Genomic DNA, 23,668 nt, shown 5'->3' with positions numbered 1-23,668 from the left:
CATTCGAAGAGCTTTCACCTGTTATAATTAGCATTCAACAAAAGTCCTCTGAATTAATCTAGTTCTAACCCCAGAACTAGAAGTTTTGATCACAGATTCACATTTTCATAATGTGACCCAGATACAAAAGTCTAAAGCTATTAGTAGTAAGACCAGTCTTCCAGTAGAATGACACGCTAGGATGACACAGTAGAATTAGGATGTCATCAACTTAATCAGCAGTAAGATTAAACCTAGGCAAGATGCTACTCAAGCTTATCCAACCCTTCTCACCCACATCAGCAGCCATTGAATTAAGAAATTTAAAGAAACATTATCCTGTTCAAACTGCCTACCTAAAGTGTAACCACTTTAGCCTTCAAAAAAACAAAATAAATTGGCCCAGTTATGCCACTCGCATCAAATCCATCTCAAATCTCTGGATGGTCAGGATTAGAGTGTCACACAAGTCAAGGTTTTTTTTCCCATAAATATGTAGGTTTAAGATTAGAAAGGATATTCTGTACCTATTACACATTAATAAAACTGTTCAACTTAAAAGGGAACAAAAAGGGTCCACTGTTTGTTACAATACAGCATTGGTACCAAATATTTAGAAGGGGTATAACTACATTAGATCAGAATCTTACTATATTTATTGTAAAATGATTATTTGGTGTTTACAAGTCAGCAAATGTAATTGAGTCATTTTGATGTCAAAAATCCAAGATTAGAGTATAACCTTTAAGCATCTTTTTTAGATGGGTTTACAAATATATTGTTCCAATTTTATATGGCTTTATCCAGTTGCAGGTTCATTTCTGTTTTGGCAACTAAAGTCAGTGTTGGCACTTACTACTAGTGCACTCCATGACATTGATACACAATTATATTTACACTGATGGGTTAGTGATTGGAATATCACTGCCTATAAGCTTATTAAGAAATAAATCTGCAAAACCACCCTTATGGCCTTCATCTATAAAAGTACCAGATTCAAATGTGGGATGTGAAGGGCAGTAAATACATTTTTCTGTGAAAATAGAATAAAATGACGCTCATATCAGAAGAGACGAAAACCAGATCATATGTACAAATGCAAACACCTGATCCACTGTGATAATCATAAAGGAAGATTTCTTCTTTGCATTACATGCAATGAAGTTATAAACTTCTTGCTGTACACAGAGGGAATTTTGCATAATTAATGTAATACAGGCAATATAGCAAATCATCCCCCAAAAAAGGAGGCAAACTTTACTTGAAACCAGGTCATCCTACCCTGGTTAAGAATGGATTGGCTTGGCTCGACGCTCATCTTATAAGCTGTAAATCTGTGCAGCCAACTTGAAATATAATTATTACAATCAGTCTGCTTAGTGCTGCTCCTTTGCATTTTTAAATGTATAGATTGAGGGGGAAATTATTACATTTCTTAAAAACAGCTACTTTCTTTTGTCATAATTGAAAACTTATAGAATGCAGTGAATACTTGTTACTACTAAAAGTTGGTTACAAGTGCAATTCTCATTTAGTTATTATTCCACACTGTAGGACAACTCTTTTGGAATCAAAACTTAGAAATGGAGGCCCCATGTGACAACCTGGCTCTTTTTCATTTCCATAGGCATAAAAAAGTGTGATTTTATTGCTTAAAATGTTAAGAATCTAATTTCGAATTGCATTTTCTGCTGCAAAAAACATGTGTTCTGCTGTACTGCTAAATGCTATGCCCAGGTTTTGAAATCCTGAGTAACAGGTCCAGTTTTATAATGGTTTTGTTTCCACAGCCATACATACAGGTGATTCTGGTATTTGTTTTGGATAAAAAAATATGTTGAAGCGCTTTAATCGATTTAAAACACGCACTTTCTTGATACAAACCACTGGGTGTATACAGTAAAGAGCAATGCACAATTCATTGTATATCCCCATACACCGAAGATGTGGAAAAAGACTAACTCAATTTCTTATCCTCGACATAAATGGTACGATTGATTTTATGATCTCCATCTTAAAAGCTACATTCGCAGACTGTCCCAGTGGCTGGTAGGTAAACGTGAGCTGACACCAAGGCATAGTGTCAGAAAGGTCCAGTTTCATTCCTGGTCTGTGCAGAATTGACTAAACTCAGTCAGAGAAGCGGTGAGAAGACTACATTTGATTTTAGTCTTCCTAGGGAGAGAAAAATCAGTCAGGGTTCTTGTCCTTGAGTATTACCTAGTGAGTGCTGATGCATGTATGTGGATCGGAGTCACGGGCAGAATTGGCCTTAATGGTGATTTCCCCTCCCCCTCAAATGTCAAACAGGCCACCAGTATTTACTGTCCAGGCTCATAAAGAAATTGCATATTATGTTCGTGCTCAGAAAACAGTACCTTAATATCAGTCACTGATTTAAGATAAGGGAAGAAAATTGACGGGGGGAGGGGAAGCTGTATTACTCCCAGTAATTTGTATTGTATAAAATCAAAAGAACAAAATTATCACCTTGCTGAAAAGAAACATCAGACTTAAGATGTGTTCTGAAGTCGAGGGAGTTAAAAGTTTTAATGTTACTAAAACAATACCGTCTGTTTACATAGTTCCAGACAGTGATTAACATTGCCACTCTACCTCTATGTTAGGACCTTCAATACAGAGACAAACATCAGAGCTAATGAACACTAGTCATGTACTTGACTTTTCTATGAGAAGCTGATAACCTGCAATCATAAGTAACATTTTAAGCATTGGATTTGTAGACATCTGGACTGAAAACACAGGATAAACCTATATGTTTGTATACAATATAATATGGAGCCATGAAAAAGCAGCATTAGAACTGAGGTAGAGGTAAAGTAAAAAGCTATATAGCAAGTAAACAATAAACATAACTGAACATTAAAAAATGGATATTAGGATATGGATTTGTAAAAGGGTAAAGACCAGATTCCTCTTTAAAACTTGTTCAGTGCAATTCATTTAATGGTGACTTTTCTTGTCTATCAATACCAATGTATTGATCACATTCAATTTACAAAGTAAATACAATAAATTACAAAGATGGCAAAGGATACAATAGATTGGTTCAAAGCCAGCTGGAAATACATGCAGCCATCTTTTGCTGACTCAGGCTATTTGACTCTAAAACACAATCTTTTATTTTAAACCTTGCCTATGTATCTTATTCACGCTTGGCTTTTCCTTTTTTCTTCTTTTTCCCATTTTCTAACACTAGCTTGTTTTCGGATTTGATCATTCCATTAGCCATTCCATTGCCATTCACAACCACTTTTCCATTCTTGATGTGCTCTTTCTTTGGTTCCCTATAGGTCTGGTAATAAAAGTTGACGAAGAGGACGATGAAGGAAATGGCATAAACTATCAGTGCCCAGTGCATCCATCTTGGGAAAGGGCAATCAATGTACAGGGAGTAAGCGGTATGGCCTATGGTGACATGAAACTGTACCTGTATTAAGAGACAATAATATTTGTAAGAAGAGCAAACAATGTTGTTAAACCTATTGTCCAGATATTAGATTATATTTTTTGGTATCATTATTTTCTTCTCTCCCATATGTTTCCTATCTGAAGGATCCTCAAACCATGTTTTTCTTTTCCTCCTTAGTTTCTGGAACCATTTCTTTTTCTGAACTTCTACACTATATTGAAAATAACCTAAACAGGATTGAAGTTTACTTCTGTAGACAAGTGAATGTTTTAAATGAAAGCACAAAGAATATTAATGACTTTGTGTCCGCACACTAATCGATGTGGAAGGCCCAAGCCTATTGTGCAGGACACCAAAATTTAAAAAAAGTAAAAAGACCAGATTAACTAAAACGTAATAATTAGGTGACGCCACACCTAGGCTTAAAACGAAATCTCAAAATTGTAGGAGGAAGGAAAAAGAAAGACAGGGGAAGGTAAGGAGTTCCACAATTTTATGGGACATAAGGAAAAAAACTAAAATGAATCAAGATAACCAGCATTCAGGGATGATGAAGAACATGTAGCAAATTGTTGTGTATTTGCACCTTGAGGGGAAAAGAAAGTAGAGTTTAGAAAAATACTGACCAAGCAGTATATTTATGAAGTAAAATATTCCAATGGAGAAAGAGAGGTTGGTTGCTAAAGGTAAACAAAGAAACACTTATCAAGGCAAGCTTTATCTTCTATCTTGTTCAGAAATGTGAAAGAGTTATTCAAAGAGTCTATTCATATATAGAAACAGCACTGAAATCTTGGAATCTAGCTTTACAGATAGAGTTAGAAGTTGTTAACAGTACTGAGGTGCTCATTATTTATCTCACGTGAAGGATCTATACAGCTTAACCAAGTCATTTAAGATATTTGAAATAAAAACATTTACAGCATCTGCAGTATTTTGCTTTTAAGATATTTGTTATTTCTTGACACAAACAAAAAGTATTTATTCAACTAAATTTCTGAGTAGCAGCCAATTACAACTTTACTGTTCAATTATTTTGAAAATATATTGTAATTTTGTCATGCAATAGTTTCCATTTTCTCTGTTAAATTAGGTGGCAGTTAGCATGGTGGGAAGTTATTACTGTTAAGTGCTTTCTTTTGAACAGAGTGCACTCCTTTGGGAGATCCTCAAGTTAAATACCCTGCTGCCTGCATCTCTGCAGACCTTCTGTAGGTTTCCTCTTGGGAAGCAAGAATGCTCTTTGTCTGTAAACATATTCAATCGTGCCACTCATTAGGAGAGACATTCATCAACTTTAGCTTAAAAATGCAACCTATTTTTATGAACATCACTTTTACAAATAAACACAGCTCAATGATGTTTAAAAAAGAAGGGAGAGAGAAAACAGGGAATTATAGACCGGTCAGCCTGACATCAGTAGTGGGTAAAATGATGGAATCAATTATTAAGGATGTCATAGCAGCGCATTTGGAAAGAGGTGACATGATAGGTCCAAGTCAGCATGGATTTGTGAAAGGGAAATCATGCTTGACAAATCTTCTGGAATTTTTTGAGGATGTTTCCAGTAGAGTGGACAAGGGAGAACCAGTTGATGTGGTATATTTGGACTTTCAAAGGCTTTCGACAAGGTCCCACACAAGAGATTAATGTGCAAAGTTAAAGCACATGGGATTGGGGGTAGTGTGCTGACATGGATTGAGAACTGGTTGTCAGACAGGAAGCAAAGAGTAGGAGTAAATGGGTACTTTTCAGAATGGCAGGCAGTGACTAGTAGGGTACCGCAAGGTTCTGTGCTGGGTCCCCAGCTGTTTACATTGTACATTAATGATTTGGACGAGGGGATTAAATGTAGTATCTCCAAATTTGCGGATGACACTAAGTTGGGTGGCAGTGTGAGCTGCGAGGAGGATGCTATGAGGCTGCAGAGTGACTTGGATAGGTTAGGTGAGTGGGCAAATGCATGGCAGATGAAGTATAATGTGGATAAATATGAGGTTATCCACTTTGGTGGTAAAAACAGAGAGACAGACTATTATCTGAATGGTGACAGATTAGGAAAAGGGGAGGTGCAACTAGACCTGGGTGTCATGGTACATCAGTCATTGAAGGTTGGCATGCAGGTACAGCAGGCGGTTAAGAAAGCAAATGGCATGTTGGCCTTCATAGCGAGGGGATTTGAGTACAGGGGCAGGGAAGTGTTGCTACAGTTGTACAGGGCCTTGGTGAGGCCACACCTGGAGTATTGTGTACAGTTTTGGTCTCCTAACCTGAGGAAGGACATTCTTGCTATTGAGGGAGTGCAGCGAAGGTTCATCAGACTGATTCCCGGGATGGCGGGACTGACCTATCAAGAAAGACTGGATCAACTGGGCTTGTATTCACTGGAGTTCAGATGAATGAGAGGGGATCTCATAGAAACGTTTAAAATTCTGACGGGTTTAGACAGGTTAGATGCAGGAAGAATGTTCCCAATGTTGGGGAAGTCCAGAACCAGGGGTCACAGTCGAAGGATAAGGGGTAAGCCATTGAGGAGATGAGGAGAAACTTCTTCACCCAGAGAGTGGTGAACCTGTGGAATTCTCTACCACAGAAAGTTGTTGAGGCCAATTCAGTAAATATATTCAAAAAGGAGTTATAGTCTTTACTACTAGGGGGATCAAGGGGTATGGCGAAAAAGCAGGAATGGGGTACTGAGGTTGCATGTTCAGCCATGAACTCATTGAATGGCGGTGCAGGCTCAAAGGGCCGATTGGCCTACTCCTGCACCTATTTTCTATGTTTCTATGAAATGCGGGTTCTCTCTATGCCATTTTACCGATTGTCAATGACTTTTTTCCACTGATACACAAGTGGCAGGTGGAGATGGTGTTTGATTAGCTGGTTCAAAGATTGAGAAATTATCTCTGGGCCCATACTGCAACAGCGCCGAGTCTGCCCAGATTCATTTGACATAGGACCTTTACAACCAGTAAAGAGCGACTAATCCCATGACTGGACTGGATTTGAACCAAGTTGCAGGGAATATTAATGTGCAACGATTTACTCACTACAAAACCCAGTCCTCTCTAATACAATCTGAATAATTTTTAGTTTTAATAAATCAACTGATGTAAATGGTTTCAAAAATTTAATTTACCAGTTGTAAGATGGTCAAATATCGTTTCCACCAGAGGTATTTTTGAAACTGTGGGCCACAAGCTGCTAATCCATAGTACAGGTACATGACAACATGGATGACAGCATTCATATGAGCTCCAAAAAAAGCTAAAATAGCAAAAGAAAGGAAGAGTTACAAAAGTCAGAAATACATTTTCCAAACTAAACAATTTATAATTACTAATTTTGATAATGTCTTTCAAATTATGAAAAATTTTAAAGCTCAGATATTTGACCTTTTACATTATATTCAGTATTAATACAAAGCAATCCAATTTACCAAAGGTTGTGACTCACCCTAGTTAATGGCTCATACAGCTTTCAGTTATTGATATCTTCTTGTTTGACTGACACTTTTGCAACAGGACTCATGACCCTCTTCACTGCATCCCTCTTACTTGTGTCCACTGAGAGAGACACAAATAACATTCTGGAAATAATAGGGGACCAGGGTCTAGCGAGAAGAAGGAACTGAAGGAAATCCTTATTAGTCAGGAAATTGTGTTAGGGAAATTGATGGGATTGAAGGCCGATAAATCCCCAGGGCCTGATAGGCTGCATCCCAGAGTACTTAAGGAAGTGGCCCTAGAAATAGTGGATGCATTGGTGATCATTTTCCAACATTCTATAGACTCTGGATCAGTTCCTATGGATTGAAGGATAGCTAATGTAACCCCACTTTTTAAAAAAGGAGGGAGAGAGAAAACAGAGAACGATAGACCGGTTAGCCTGACATCGGTAGTGGGGAAAATGTTGGAATCAATTATTAAAAATGTAATAGCAGCACATTTGGAAAGCAGTGACAGGATCGGTCCAAGTCAGCATGGATTTATGAAAGGGAAATCATGCTTGACAAATCTTCTAGAATTTTTTGAAGATGTAACTAGTAGAGTGGACAAGGGAGAACTAGTGGATGTGGTGTATTTGGACTTTCAAAAGACTTTTGACAAGGTCCCACACAAGAGATTGGTGTGCAAAATCAAAGCACATAATATTGGGGGTAATGTACTGACGTGGATAGAGAACTGGTTGGCAGACAGGAAGCAGAGAGTCGGGATAAACGGCTCCTTTTCAGAATGGCAGGCAGTGACTAGTGGGGTACCGCAAGGTTCAGTGCTGGGACCCCAGCTATTTACAATATACATTAATGATTTAGACGAAGGAATTGAATGTAATATCTCCAAGTTTGCAGATGACACTAAGCTGGGTAGCAGTGTGAGCTGCGAGGATGTTAAGAGGCTGCAGGGTGACTTGGACAGGTTAGGTGAGTGGGCAAATGCATGGCAGATGCAGTATAATGTAGATAAATGTGAGGTTATCCACTTTGGTGGCAAAAACAGGAAGGCAGAATATTATCTGAATGGTGACAGATTAGGAAAAGGGGAGGTGCAACGAGACCTGGGTGTCATGGTGCATCAGTCATTGAAAATTGGCATGCAGGTACAGCAGACGGTGAAGGCGGCAAATGGCATGTTGGCCTTCATACCAAGAGGATTTGAGTATAGGAGCAGGGAGGTCTTACTGCAGTTATACAGGGCTTTGGTGAGGCCACACCTTGAATATTGTGTACAGTTTTGGTCTCCGAATCTGAGGAAGGACATTCTTGCTATTGAGGGAGTGCAGCAAAGGTTCACCATTCTGATTCTCAGGATGGCAGGACTAACATATGAAGAAAGACTGGATCGACTCGGCTTATATTCACTGGAATCTCATAGAAACATATAAAATTCTGACGGGATTGGACAGGTTAGATGCAGGAAGAATGTTCCCGATGTTGGGGAAGTCCAGAACCAGGGGTCACAATGTAAGGATAAGGGGTAAGCCATTTAGGACAGAGATGAGAAACTTCTTCACTCACAATCGTGAACCTATGGGATTCTCTACCACAGAAAGTTGTTGATGCCAGTTCATTAGATATATTCAAAAGGGAGTTAGATGTGGCCCTTACAGCTAAAGGGATCAAGGAGTATGGAGAGAAGGCAGGAGGGGGGTACTGAAGTTGCATGATCAGCCATGATCATATTGAATGGTGGTGCAGGCTCGAAGGGCCGAATGGCCTACTTCTGCACCTATTTTCTATATTTCTATTGTCCATAATAATTGTTCTAATATATCATCTACATCTAAGAAATTGGATAGAGTGCTAAATAAACTCAAGGATACAAATTACATCTTGGATTTCTACAAAACCAGACATCATTCGAAAAAGAAGTTTTCAGAATTATCCAAGCCAAATTTCCTTCCACCTTAAAGGTTGAGAGATACATTTCAGTCTCACTTGTCTTTTGTATGATCTTCCTCATTTTTTGACTTGGCTTAGTCTCCATGTACAAAAAGGGATGGGGGCGGGGGGACGGGGGGAGAACGGGACACAATCCCTGGGAATTTTGTTTGTAGGATGCCTATTTACTTGTGCAATTTAAAAATAAAAATCACAGATTTTATATCATCACAGGAGCTATAGTAATCCTATACACAAATTCATGTTCTAGATTCCCAACAGTAATTCCTTGCCTGCTGCAAACGCAAGGCCTGATTTTAGCCCAAAGCGAGAATTGTGCAGAATCCGAGCAACATAACTCGCTGACCTCTACGCAGGAAGCGGCAACTGGTTAGTTGGTGGGAATGGAATGCCGTGCACTCGGTGTTGGGCAAGGCTGTCATCAGCACTCAGGTAAGTCACGGTGAGGAGATTTCGAGAGTGTCTTGCAATTGAGAAGCGGGGAGAGCACCCTTACACTTTCCCAATATGAATCTAATTGGGATCTGGTATTTCTCAATTGTTCTAACTTCAGTTCACTTACTTATCCCATTTGATTACCCTGAATGTGGATCTAGCACTATATAAGTAAGGATTTGACTACTAAAGTTAATCTTATCTCAGTCAACCCTAGGTGAAGAGCTGTGGGATCTATATTCCACTTATGATGCGAATCGTAACTCACTATAAAATATAATTCATTTCCTTTGACTCATCATGCATCCTTTGTTTCTGTTAGTGTTATAAGAATCTCATAGGTCAACATGCAAAGAATTTCTCAACTATGTACAACACAACCATGTGCTTTTATTATGTATTAATGTCTTGATTTAATACATGACAACAAAATATTTGCCACTCGCGCTGCAACTTGGACTCAATCCTACCCACCTCCATTATTGTAATATTTTGATATAACCAATTTGCATATGGAGGATGATGGGATATGGAAAAGTGTTGGATTGCCCGCCTTTACTTTTCTGGGAATTTTGCCTCAAGATTGACAAGACCAGCTGGCAAGCATAAACAATAACATCACAACAACAAGAGTTGTTTTCTCACATTCATCTGGCTCAAGGTTCCCAGTGAATGAGACTAAATATCCTCAAGACTGCAGGTATTATAACTGGTAAACACCGGAGACATTTTTCCTCCCGAGATTGACACTTTAAAACTAAATGCATTGGAAATATAATTTTAGACAAGGTAATCACAATTTCAAAAAGATAACCAAGGATATTCCCATTTTCTAACTGCCACCCAATCACAAGAGCTGAGAACACCTTAACACTTTTGTGCATACCCTCATGAGACCACATACTATAGCCAACGAGAGATGAAACAGGTATAAAAAAAAAGTGCAATATGTTTTCCTTTCAAATTACTATTTGATCATGCCTTTAACTTACTTGTATTTATACTGTAACGGGACTTCAATACAGGGCTATAAATTTAAAGATGATACCATAGACTGCCCTCATCCTCAATTCCTCAGCAAAGCATTTTCATTTTATAACTTAATTTAGTTCCCCTGACAATCCGGTGTCTGTGACGATGTCTAGCAATTCTCATTTTATACTCACATTGCCCTCCTGCTACCCATTTGATTCCAATCCACCAGAGGGTAAACATTGTGAAGTGATGATATACGTGCAGGAAGCTGACCTGGTTAAATTTCTTCCTCAATATAAAAAATACGGTGTCCATGTACTCAATCCCTTTTGAGACATAGTACCACCACAAGGCTGAAGCTATCTGTGATGGACAAGAAGAAATTGCTATGAATAAAACTATTTTAACAATTACAAAAAAAAGTGAATTTCCAAACATGTACATTTCATAACTGATGTTTTATAAACAATGTAAAAAGGAAACCACAAACACTGGAAATCAGAACTAAAAAAAAAGCTGCTAGAAATGCTCAAGTTGGCCAATGTTTGAAAGAGACAAATAGTTTAATGAGTGGGTCTCCATAAAAGCTGCTATCAGTAAAAGTAACATGAAACTATCAGATTGCCATAAAAGCCCAACTGGTTCACGAATATCCTTTAGAGCAGTGGTTCGCCAACTGGGGTCAGCAGAGACGTTCCGGGGGTCCGAGTAACATTGACCAATTATTATTTTGAAGAAGATCTCTGAAAAATTGCAGACTGTAAAAATGAACCAATGAGGACAGGGGAGGAGGCGAGACCAGAGTGCTCACATTCGGGTTCCTTCCAATGACCACGTTGGTGTCTTTGGGAGGACAGCAGAGGTTGGCTGGCTGGTAATATAGCGAAGAGCGAAGGAAAAATAAAAAAGTTGTCATGAGTTTTCAAGTTCATCCAAGGGAAAGTCCCCATCGATCACTGAGAGTCTCCTACTGGCTTTGTGTGGTCTGCTGGAAGGCTTTCATTCATTGCACGAACTTTTCCTGAACCAGCTGCATGGGATAATCTTGGATCATTAATGTCAGAGAGTTGAAACCGCTGCTGGGCCGAATCAAGCTGAAATCCCGTTACCATGGCAGCACTAATTTACGTGCCAGAAAGTTCTGTAAAAGTTGCATAATTGGGGGGAGGGAAAACAGAGAAGAGGAGAGTTCGGGTTCACGTGTCACTGGCTGGAGATGACAGGGTGCGGACTGGCTGAGAGCTGGAACTGCAAGGACTTGTTCCTGACCCACTGGGAAAGCCCTGACCACGAAAACAAGAAGTTTGTTTGATGTGGATATCGGCGGACGAGTGTGAAGCAGACTAACCCAATCATTCAAGCAGCTGTATGTAAAGTGTAGAGGGATTTTTTCATAGAGTTCTTTTTAATGTAACTTTTTTGCTCTCTCGCATTGAATTAAAATTGAGGTTTTTGCTAATTTCAATTTTTTTAATATAAAAGATTTGTAATTAAAATTCATAGATGAGCAGTAGTTTTTAGGAAGGTACTTCAAATGAATATAACAAGTAGGAAAGTGAACAGCAGATGCAGCTTTAAATAAATTGTCAATCATCACACCAAGGATAGACAGACTCTGCAGCAAGATATCTGTAAGTAAATACCTGTTTTCTGAAAAGCATTATTAAAACACTCTTTACATGCAGCACTTTCATATTTTACAGCATATAATTTAGATTTGGGGGGGGGGGGGGGCATAGGTGATTACTAATCAATTTGAAAAAGGGTCCTTCAACCAAAAAGGTTTGAGAACCACTGCTTTAGAGAAGGAAACCTGCCATCCTTACCTGGTCTGGCCTATATGTAACTCCAGTCCCACACCAACGTGGTTGACTCTTAATTGTCCTCTAAAATAGCATAGTAAGCCACTCAGTTGTAACAAACCACTACAACAGCAGTTCAAGGCGGCGGCTCACCAGCACCCTCTCAGGGCAATCAAGGATGGGCAATAAATGCTGGTCTTGACAGCGATGCACACAGAACTATCATTCCAATACTATAAATTGTTGCATATGGATATGTTTTTAATGACAAGGAAGGAAGAAAGGAAGGAAGGGAAGAATGAATGGACAACACGAAGACAAGAGATAGTTAAGCCAGAGTATATCACACAACTTATGAGCTATGCTATGGCATACTCATTTTTTTTTTAAAAAGTAAATCAATTATATCTCTTTTTTTTTTCCCCATGTACTAAAAAAACTGTCCCTCCCCCACCTCAAATCCTTTCCATCCCCAAGACTTTGGGCCATAATTTGCAACCCCTACGGGTGCGTACGTATCCGTAGGGGCCGCACAAGTTACGGGTTCAGGCATGCGCTGCACATGTGCTAAAACCCAGAACTTGCGCTTGCCCAACTTCTGCCTAGTGAATGCCAGTGAAATTCTTACACTATTACCAGCATAAGAGTTTTAAAGAACATGAACATAAAATTGTTTCATTCATTTATACATTTAAAAACCCTGTGCAATAAGGCAACTTTATTTTTAGCCCCATTAAAATGTGTAAATTTATTTTTCAAAATTTAATTTTTGTTTTAAATATTTAAATGCCATTTTAATTAATTTTGAATGTAATTTTTTTAAATGTTTTTGATGTGTAGAAATATTTTTAAATGTGATCCCCATTCATACTTATGAGAGTTCCATACATACAGAATCTCCATAAATATGAATGGGGATTCCCTTCTTTGATTGGTTAGCAGGCCCGTGTGATCTCAGGGGCGCTTGTGAACTGCATGTGCCCCTGGGATACATGGACCTCTACACCGGCCTACGCAGAGAGGCCAAGGAGCACAAGTTGCCGAACCACCCGCACCACCAGGTAAGTTCGTAGATTTTTTGCAGGTCAAATGCAAATTCAGCCCCGTTAAATATTTTCCTTACCAACCCATTCCCACTTCTTCTTCGCCTTGCCCTCCAACTGACAATAGATCCATTTAGTATATATAAAACATAGTGACTTAAGAACATAAGAAATAGGAGCAGGAGTAGGCCATACGGCCCCTCGAGCCTGCTCTGCCATTTAATACGATCATGGCTGATCCGATCATGGACTCAGGTCCACATCCTTGCCTGCTCCCCATAACCCCTTATCCCTTTATCATTTAAGAAACTGTCTATTTCTGTCTTAAATTTATTCAATGTCCCAGCTTCCACAGCTCTCTGATTTACAACCCTCAGAAGAAATTTCTCCTCATCTCAGTTTTAAATGGGCAGCCCCTTATTCTAATTCAATGTTCTTGTTCAATGATCTCTCTCAAAATGATAATGCACTTTACCATGGGAATGACAAAGGGACCACTGTGCATGGAGATAAAATAACAAACATCACCAAAGGGAAATTATCTTTTTACAATGTAGGAAGCAAGGTCATGTGGGTGAAGTACCCGACATTATGGACATCAAAAATATCTTGAGATTCAGTGACTTTCCCTTTGTAAATGCAGTTTACTCCTGTCCAGGACCTGGAGAATGCTGGAATGAATACATGTATTTATCTTAAATACAAGTTAAGAAATGAGAATGTTCTTAAATTTAACATAAGCATTGGGCAAGAAGTAAGTTCTCAGGAGGCACACAGTTAATGAAAGTACCTACCCGCACTTCATTGACATCATCTGCGTAGGTGACAGTCTGACAGATATAACTGTATCCTGCTGCTTTTGCAGCAAAGAAGAGCTGTAAAGAACAATAAATCATCATGAAGAGTTAGTAATGGTGAATATTAAAAACAGACTGCAATGTATTTTAGGTTTGTGTCTGAAAACTTGGGTAAACTCGGATTTAAAATAACAAAAGGATCTTCTGAGTTAAATGGGCCTCTATAGTACTGTCTATGCTTCTCGCATGCAAATTTCAATAATATATAACAAAAGGAAGTCGATCTTTTAATTAGCCCGAAATATCTTTAGATCACCACATTTTTCTCTCGGCAATTGTCCTACCTTCCAACAGTGACTACACTTCAAAAGTACTTCATTGGCTGTAATGCGCTTTGGGACGCCCTGAGGTTGTGAAGAATATAAATGCGCTATATAAATGCAACTCTTTCTTTTCTTTCTAAATTTACAGACAAATTTATACATTTTGCAGTTAGTTATAAGTCATTCTCGATTCCGAGGGACTGCCGAAGAGAGATTAGGCAAACAGTATTTAGTACTGATGGTCGTTCTATAGCTTCTACCGGCATCCCATTTTATTTTTAATTAGATAGCAGAAAGGAAAGGAAAAAAAGGAAAGGAAAGGAAGGTACACGAAGCAGAAAGGATAAGAAGGATATGTTGATAGGGCGAGATGAATTAAGGTGGGAGGAGGCTAGTGTGTAGCACGGACCTATTGGGCCGAATGGCATGTTTTTGTGCTATAAATACTATGTATTTTTATTAACATTAAAATCTAAATATATTCACAAATCTAAATAATAAAGCTCTAGGCACAGCAGAAAGATCCAATTTAAATGGAATTTATAATTATGATAATCTAACCTCTTTAAAGATGTAGAAATTTAGTATAACCATTCCAAAGTTGTAGAAAATAAGCAGAGATCGTAGCTGAAAAGGCTCCCTGTTCTTCATCCATTTTGGACCCAACCACACAAAGAGGAGGTAAAGACTGCTCACTGCCAATGTAGGTAGGGGAGACTGCATCAAAGTCCAGTTTTCCACCCGTTTGTCTGTTAAAATAATGAACTGGTTATAAATGTGATTGCTGCATGTAGCAAACACTAGAGCTTTCACCTTATGCTGTTTTATATTGGTACCATTTCAGTTAGAAGCTGGAAAACCAGCATCTTTGAGGCAACTCTAAAGTTTACATGGCTAAAGCCGGCTCCATTATCTCAGTGGCAGACTCAAAGACTCTCGGGTCCACAAAACTATTTTCGGGAGAAGGAAAACCGATTTAGCAGTGAGAATCTCAGGAAATGGCTCAGATGCTGGTCTCCTGGAATCGGAACCAAAACGGTACCAGTATAAAAGCAGTTTTCATTGTTCTTTCTCTTAAACCATTCTGTAGCTCCATACAATCCAAACTGCCCATTCTCTGCTCCCAGCAGCCACCTTGCCCATCACATTTTTGAATTGCTAATCTCTCCAACTTCCTTTCCATTCTGCTGATCACAGATGGTACTACCATTCTCATTTTTCTTGGATACACATGAATAAAAGCGATTCAGCTGCTTCAATTATTGAGAACACATTATAAAATAAAAAAGCAAATGAGAAATTTCAAGTGTAATGTATCATATTTGCACTTGAGCCAATCCCATCACCAGGTGAAAGTTGTGTATACGGTCTAGCTAATGCACCCTAAGGAAAAATGATAAAGAATCTAACCGTTGCTTCATACATGTGCATTGCAGGCAGTCTCATGTGGCAGATGACTCCTGGGGTGGGCTTGGAAGAATCCACTAACATGAAAGTTTCATGCTGTGGTAACCTACAATTGTACAGGAAGAACAATCCTTGATCCAGATGTGTGCAAGTCATTATGCACCAGATGGCACACCTCTGTAGCAACTTACATTGTGAAGTGGAGGTAGCAAAGACAAGTCTTCTCTGAAATGTCCACGTACAGTGGAGAGGTCTCTACAGGAAGCTCCTGAGGCAGCAACTAGCGTGGCCAAAGCATCTCAGGAGTTGCATATTGCACACTTCATTTAACATTCATGCCATCCCTCAACTATTTTTTCATTCCTTTTCCCTAGCATGGCGACAGCCTCCCGTTGGGAAATTCAGTCGGCCTCCTGAGCTGCCGCCCGAGGATGATTGTGCAACACCACCTTTTAAGCGCTGCTCTCTTATCTTTGGGTGAACAAACTGAATTTAGGGCTTTCAGGCTGCACCAAATGCCCGGCATTATACAGCAGATCCAGATACAGCAGGAGCGGCGAGGTCGGGGCGAAGGAGCGGCAGGAGAATGTAGAGGGATGTGATCAGGACCCGGTAGAGGCGTGAGTTCGGGGCCAGAAGAGGAGAGGGCCCAGGGGCAGTACAGGCCAGCCCATACTGCGATATGTGTGCACACTAGGCCAGTGCAGCAGAGCTGGTCTCCAGTCGTCTTGGGTAATGCTTGCCACTGGACCAAGACCTAGCTCTGTCAAGCCCGTGGGGTGGCTGGAGTGCAACGGCTACCACACGTTAAAAAAAGTCCACACACAGGCATCTTCCACCCTTCAAGATGTAGTTCGGGATCTGGAATATTAGGTCCTTCATTGAAACACCTGTGAACTCATCTCTTTTTGGCGTGGAAACAAGTCATCCTCGTTTCGAGGGACTGCCTATGATGATATTAGTGAATCTCCTGTGGAATTGCACAGTCAGTTGAAATGGCTATCTTCTATTTCCCTACACCTCTACACTTCCTTTGCTTACTGATAAACCCATTTCAACTGTATTAGTAAAACTGGCCCACGTTATCACTCTTAACTACATCAAGAAAAAAAAATTATATACTGTACGATTGTGCTGGTTCACAGAAGATTTTAGGTTTATGATTATGCAAATGTTTTTAAAATCGGAACATTGAACTGTAACTTAACCAGTGCAATTTCAAGTACATTTTGGGAGCAATTTTTCCGCTTGTACCCAATGCGGAAACTCTACCTCTATATATGGAAAGTCTGAAGAAGTAATGACACATCAGGCAGTTGGCTGGGTGGTGGGGAGCATAAGCAAGAGGGTGGGGTGGCAGAGATTATTGGGGGGCAAAGCAATGGGGAAGAGCACAGCAGGGAAGGAAGGGGGGTACAGTGAGTGATGTGCACACATGGGGAGAAGGCAAAATCACGAGTATAAGAGTGTTACTCCATATACCTTGGGGGGGGGGGGGGTAAAATTGCGGTCGGAGGCTTCCTTCGTACGAACGCCCCCGACCTGAAAAGAATCCATGAAAGTACCTGGTAGTCCCGGAGGAAGGCAAAATCCCCATCGGAGGCCGAGATTAGCTGCGCAGCGCATGGGAAGATGACTTCGAGGTATGTACATACAAACAAGCTGGAGTCATGTGGGCCTGGACCACCAATCACAATGCAGTATTCTCATTGATAAAAATGGGAGCTCCGTTTGATAGTAATGGGAACTCTGACAATGAGGGAAAAAAACCCGAAAACACCAAAACGCAGCATAATAAATAAAACACCTCACATACTTAAAATTAATTGAAATTAAATGTAATTAAATATTTTAGAAAAAATATATATTTTTTGGAATTTATTTTTATGTGTTTTAACAGTGTTAAAAATAAACTTACCTTAATGGACAGGGTTGTTAATATAAAAATGCTAGTTTAAATTACATTTTTATATGTTTTAAAATTCTTACGCTGTTAAAAGTAAGCTTATGCAAGTGCTTTTACCATTAAAAGCTTGAAGGAGTTTCGCTGGGCATGAGTTGGGCAAATAGCCCAATCTCTGATACGCGAATGTCCTTCTCCCGGGCTTGCAGAGGATCTGTCTAGAGAAATCTTGACAGATCGGGGTACGATGTGTATGTGGCGAAAACCAGCTTTTGCGAGGCCTCACCGGGTCCGTGCGCACATCGTACAGACCCGGCGAGGCGGAATTTTTGGCCCCTTATCTTTAATGAAAAGAAATCTGAGCTCAGTAAATTGTAAAAGGGATAGGCAATGGAAACATTATACAAGACACTCAATCTAACCTCTGTAAAAGGAGAAGTTGGATACAATGTTGCTAGAGTAGCAACTGAACAGCTTCTCAATGCTGCTACCTCATTTATAACAGTGCCTGAACTCATCCTATTTCCTTGATAGTTTTTACATGCAACAAATGGACTGTTGCCATGTTAATGTTCTGTGCTGCTACAACACAATACCATGAATTTTTTAATTATCCTTAAAAAAAAGTCGTATGTAGATCTGCCAGTCCAAACCTTATAAATTAAAAACTAGTATTTCTATTTATTGAAGTACATAGAAAATAGATGCAGGAGTAGGCCATTCGGCTCTTTGAGCCTGCACCGCATCCAATAAGATCATGGCAGATCATTCCCTCGGTATCCCTTTCCTGCTTTCTCTCCAAACCCCTTGATCTCTTTAGTCATAAGGGCCTATCTAACTCCCTCTTGAATATATCCAATGAACTGGCATCAACAACTCTGCAGCAGGGAATTCCACAGGTTAACAACTCTGAGTGAAGAAGTTTCTCCTCATCTCAGTCCTAAATGGCTTACCCCTTATCCTAAGACTGTGTCACCTGGTTCTGGACTTTCCCAACATCGGGAACATTCTTCCCGCATTTAACCTGTCCAGTCCCGTCAGAATTTTGTGTGTTTCTATGAGATCCCCTCTCGTCCTTCTAAACTCCAGTGAATAAAGGCCTAGTTGATTCAGTCTCTCCTCATGTCAGTCCAGCCATCCCTGGAATCAGTCTAGTGAACCTTCGCATCTTGTGAATTGCAGGTGTAATTAATTTCCTACAACAAAGTGATTGCTCTGAGAAGCACATCAATTCCAAACACAGGTTTCCGAGAGACTGAAGCCTCAGAGTCATGATGTTAATGACAATACTCAAGAGGCAAAAAAATGTATAACTAAGTTTCATCACGTTATTGCAAAATATGCAAAGGTGGTCTTTGCTATGCTATAGATCTGATTTTCAATATTTGAAAAAGAAATGAAATTAAAAAAAATATCTTGAGCAACTTGGGTGATTTACATTCCCCTTTATTTTATTGGTAAGTTTTCCTGACTGGCCATTCAGGATTGGCTGTAACAAGTTGTTAAGTTTTTTCACTGATTGGACTAGTATGGCATCTAACTGTTCAATTGTGATGTTACAATTTATACAAATTTTGAACCAATTAGGTTGACTTTGCATATCAGAAATGTGAGATGCAGACATGTATCGTTTCATATTATGAAGTGATCTTCAATGGCATTGCTCATACTAAGTGGGATGATATTCTGTTTTATAGGAACAGGAGCTTTAGAACATGCAATGCATGATTCTGCTCTTGTTAAGTAAACAAGAACAAGGTCTGAGTTCAAGTGCTCAGAATCCTGCCTTTCATTATATTTCAAAAAAATGTGATTGGTAAGATTCATTTGAGGTGACATATAGTTTGGCTTTTGTGTCAATTAAGATATTTTCAATTACTGGGAACTTTCTAACCTGCCTTTTTTCCCCCTGGTGTAATCAGCAATTTGAATGTGACATTTGAAAGTGTGATGGATAGGAAATACATGGTAGAAATACCATCTATTAGATATTAAAATCTTGCATTTGCACACATCTCCTGTTATGCAACAATTACTTAGTGCAAGAGTAGATTTTTCCTGTCAAATTTACTACATTATGCTTTGTTGATTGGTTTAAAGTAAAATATAAGTTAAAATTGATAGGGAACATATGAAAGAAATGCGAGGAAAGCAGCTGGAAAACTAATAAGAAACTATTAAGGACTTATAGAATCAACCAATCCTGAAAGCCCCGTTAGAGGGCTCAATTTTCCCCCAGTATTTATGCCTTTTTTTGGGAGCAGGCTGCTTTTTCTGGCCTAACTTAAAAATCCCCAGTTTCCCCAATCAATTTGCACCAGTGTAACTCAAGTTAGTCACGAATTTTTTAAGTCCTTTTTTTTTCAGCCAAAAGGCGGCGTAACCAACCACCTATGCTACTTCTGGCCATTTAGGGAAGTTTGGCCAGTTGAAGTTACTCCAGTTCTGATTAGGTATGTGGCCTTTCCTGAAAAACCTTCCCTAGAGTTAAGGAAATCGGCGCAGGCAAGGAAAGCGGCGCAGCAGATGCCCAGACACACAAAGAATTGAAAAACACATAGCAGCAAATTACCTCTAACCCCGCCCAAAGGTTGTCCGGTCCCATTCTCAGTCTCCGGTTCACACACACAGCCCGAGAGAGAGAGAGAGAGAGAGAGAGAGACAGACAGACAGACAGAAAATCCGTCCCCGGTTCACACACACAGGAAGGTTGTCTGGTTCCATTCTCAGTCCCCGGTGGGGTGGGGGGGGGGGGGGAGGTGGGGTGAGTTGGGAGAGAGCGCGAGAGAGGTGACCAAGAATGCAACCGGACCGGACAGTCTTCGGGTGGGGTTGGAGGTAAGGTGGTGCTATGTGTTTTTCAATTCTTTTAATGTGTTGGGAGCTGGCTGTATGCTTCACTTTTCAGCTTCAGCTTTTGGCGCAGATCAAGGCTCCACCCCTCTCAGGTTAGGCCATGCCAAAATGAAGAGATCCAACGGGGAAACTTACACTTTTTTTTGGCATACAGGTACTTGGGCCATAAAAAAAAAAAATCGGGCATAACTCTTCAAGTACGCCAAAAAATGCTTTGGGGAAAATTGAGCCCAGTGAAACTAATAAAAGTAATTGAACTAAACATATCACTGAGTCAGGAGGCGGAGCGCCAGGCGAGCGGCCTACAAAAGGCCCACCAGCAGCGTCGGAGGCGCGAGCGAGGAGGCGGGAGGCGGAGTGCCAGGCGAGCGGCCTACAAAAGGCCCACCAGCAGCGTCGGAGGCGCGAGCGAGGAGGCGGGAGGCGGAGCGCCAGGCGAGCGGCCTACAAAAGGCCCACCAGCAGCGTCGGAGGCGCGAGCGAGGAGGCGGGAGGCAGAGTGCCAGGCGAGCGGCCTGCAAAAGGCCCACCAGCAGCGTCGAGACGGCCTACTGGTGCAGCTGCAGCGGGGAGGCAAAAAAGTAGAGAGAAATCGAAAGGTGACGTCACAGCCAAGGGATAAGTGATTGGTGAGTAGTTTTTCTTTTTCTTTTCTTTATCAGCGGCTAACCTTTTAACATCGTTGTTGCCCAATTAGGTTAATCTAAGGGTAAGTCATGGCAGGAGAGCTCGGACACGTGTTATGCTCCACCTGTACTATGTGGGAAGTCAGGGACCCTTCCGGTGTCTCGGATGACTACGTGTGCGGGAAGTGCATCCGCCTCCAGCTCCAGACGGATCGCATTGCGGTACTGGAGCTGCGGGTGGATTCACTCTGGAGCATCCACGATGCTGAGAATGATGTGAATAGCACGTTTAGCGAGTTGGTCTTAGCGCAGGTAAAGGGTACACAGCCAGATAGTGAATGGGTGACCAACAGTAAGAGCAGTGTAAGGAAGGTAGTGCAGGGGTCTCCTGCGGTCATCCCCTTGCAAAACAGATACACCGCTTTGGGTACTGCTGAGGGGGATGACTCATCAGGGGAGAGCAGCAGCAGCCAAGTTGATGGCACCGTGGGTGGCTCTGCTGCACAGGAGGGCAGGAAAAAGAGTGGGAGAGCGATAGTGATAGGGGATTCAATTGTAAGCGGAAAAGATAGGCGTTTCTGCTGCCGCAACGGAGACTCCAGGATGGTATGTTGCCTCCCTGGTGCAAGGGTCAAGGATATCTCGGAGCAGGTGCAGGACATTCTGAAAAGGGAGGGTGAACAGCCAGATGTCATGGAGCATATAGGTACCAACGATACAGGTAAAAAACGGGATGAGGTCCTACAAGACAAATTTAGGGAGCGAGGAGTTAAATTAAAAAGTAGGACCTCAAAAGTAGTAATCTCAGGATTGCTACCAGTGCCACGTGCCAGTCAGAGTAGGAATCGCAGGATAGCTCAGATGAATATGTGGCTTGAAGAGTGGTGCAGAAGGGAGGGATTCAAATTCCTGGGGCATTGGAACCGGTTCTGGGGCAGGTGGGACCAGTACAAACTGGACGGTCTGCGCCTGGGCAGTACCGGAACCAATGTCCTAGGGGGAGTGTTTGCTAGTGCTGTTAGGGAGGAGTTAAACTAATATGGCAGGGGGATGGGAACCAATGCAGGGAGACAGAGGGAAATAAAATGGAGTCAGAAGCAAAATTTAGAAAGGAGAATAGTAAAAGTGGAAGGCAGAGAAACCCAAGGCAAAAAACAAAAAGGGCCACATTACAGCAAAATTCTAAAGGGGCAAAGTGTGTTAAAAAGTCAAGTCTTAAGGCTCTGTGCCTCAATGCGAGGAGTATTCGGAATACGGTGGATGAATTAACTGCGCAGATAGCAGTTAATGGATACGATGTGATTGGCATCACGGAGACATAGCTCTAGGGGGACCAACGCTAGGAACTCAACATCCAGGGGTATTCAACATTTAGGAATAATAAACAGAAAGGAAAAGGAGGCGGGGTGGCGGTGCTGGTTAGAGAGGAAATCAATGCAATTGTAAGGAGGGACATTAGCTCGGATGATGTGGAATCGGTATGGGTGGAGCTGCGGAATACTAAAGGGCAGAAAACGCTAGTGGGAGTTGTATACAGGCCACCAAATAGTAGTAGTAAAGTTGGGGACAGCAACAAACTAGAAATAAGGGAGGTGTGCAATAAAGGTACAGCAGTAATCATGGGTGACTTTAATCTACATATTGATTGGACTAATCTAACTGGTACCAATGCGGTGGAGGAGGATTTCCTGGAGTGTATTAGGGATGGTTTTCTGGACCAATAGGTCGAGGAACCAACCAGAGAGCTGGCCATCCTAGACTGGGTGATGTGTGATGAGAAAGGACTAATTAGCAATCTTGTTGTGCGAGGCCCCTTGGGGAAGAGTGACCATAATATGGTAGAATTCTTCATTAAGATGGAGAGTGACAAAGTTAATTCGGAAACTAGAGTCCTGAGTTTAAGGAAAGGTAACTTCGACGGTATGAGGTGTGAATTGGCTAGAATAGACTGGCAAATGATACTTAAAGGGTTGACGGTGGATATGCAATGGCAAACATTTAAAGATCACATGGATGAACTTCAGCAATTGTACATCCCTGTCTGGAGTAAAAATAAAACTGGGAAGGTGGCTCAACCATGGCTAACAAGGGAAATTAAGGATAGTGTTAAAGCCAAGGAAGAGGAGGCATATAAACTGGCTAAAAAAAAACAAACCTGAGGACTGGGAGAAATTTAGAATTCAACAGAGGAGGACTAAGGGTTTAATCAAGAGGGGGAAAATAGAGTACGAGAGGAAGCTAGCAGGGAACATAAAAACTGACTGCAAAAGCTTCTATAAATATGTGAAGAGAAAAAGATTAGTGAAGACAAACGTAGATCCCCTGCTGTCGGATTCAGATGAATTTATAATGGGGAACAAAGAAATGGCAGACCAATTGAACCAATACTTCGGTTCTGTCTTCACAAAGGAAGACACAAATAACCTTCCGAATGTACTAGGGGACAGTGGGTCTAGTGAGAAGGAGGAACTGTAGAATATCCTTATTAGGCAGGAAATTGTTAGGGAAATGGCCCTGGAAATAGTGGATGCATTGGTGATCATTTTCCAGCAGTCTATCGACTCTGGATCAGTTGCTATGGACTGGAGGGTAGCTAATGTAGCACCACTTTTTTTTTTTAAAAAGGAGGGAGAGAAAAAACGGGTAATTATAGACTGGTTAGCCTGACATCAGTAGTGGGGAAAATGT

General features: G+C 40.8%; 1 protein-coding gene across 2 annotated transcripts in view; it reads right to left on the bottom strand.

Moving 5' to 3' along the window:
- Window positions 1–2,510: 2,510 nt before the first annotated feature.
- elovl4a (ELOVL fatty acid elongase 4a) overlaps window positions 2,511–23,668 on the bottom strand; it is a 52,836-nt gene continuing 31,678 nt past the window's right edge. For both annotated transcript variants that reach the window (XM_070885579.1, XM_070885580.1), the window contains exons 3-7: window positions 14,750–14,937; window positions 13,863–13,943; window positions 10,415–10,586; window positions 6,552–6,679; window positions 2,511–3,430 (exon numbers count right to left, since the gene is read on the bottom strand). In XM_070885579.1, the coding sequence (XP_070741680.1) occupies window positions 3,146–3,430; window positions 6,552–6,679; window positions 10,415–10,586; window positions 13,863–13,943; window positions 14,750–14,937 (854 nt within the window). In that variant the 3' untranslated portion in view covers window positions 2,511–3,145. The remainder of the gene's footprint in view (window positions 3,431–6,551; window positions 6,680–10,414; window positions 10,587–13,862; window positions 13,944–14,749; window positions 14,938–23,668) is intronic.

Source organism: Pristiophorus japonicus, chromosome 7 (assembly GCF_044704955.1).
Source record: "Pristiophorus japonicus isolate sPriJap1 chromosome 7, sPriJap1.hap1, whole genome shotgun sequence".
Lineage (NCBI taxonomy): Eukaryota > Metazoa > Chordata > Chondrichthyes > Pristiophoridae > Pristiophorus > Pristiophorus japonicus.
This window is presented reverse-complemented; position numbering and strand designations above follow the sequence as displayed.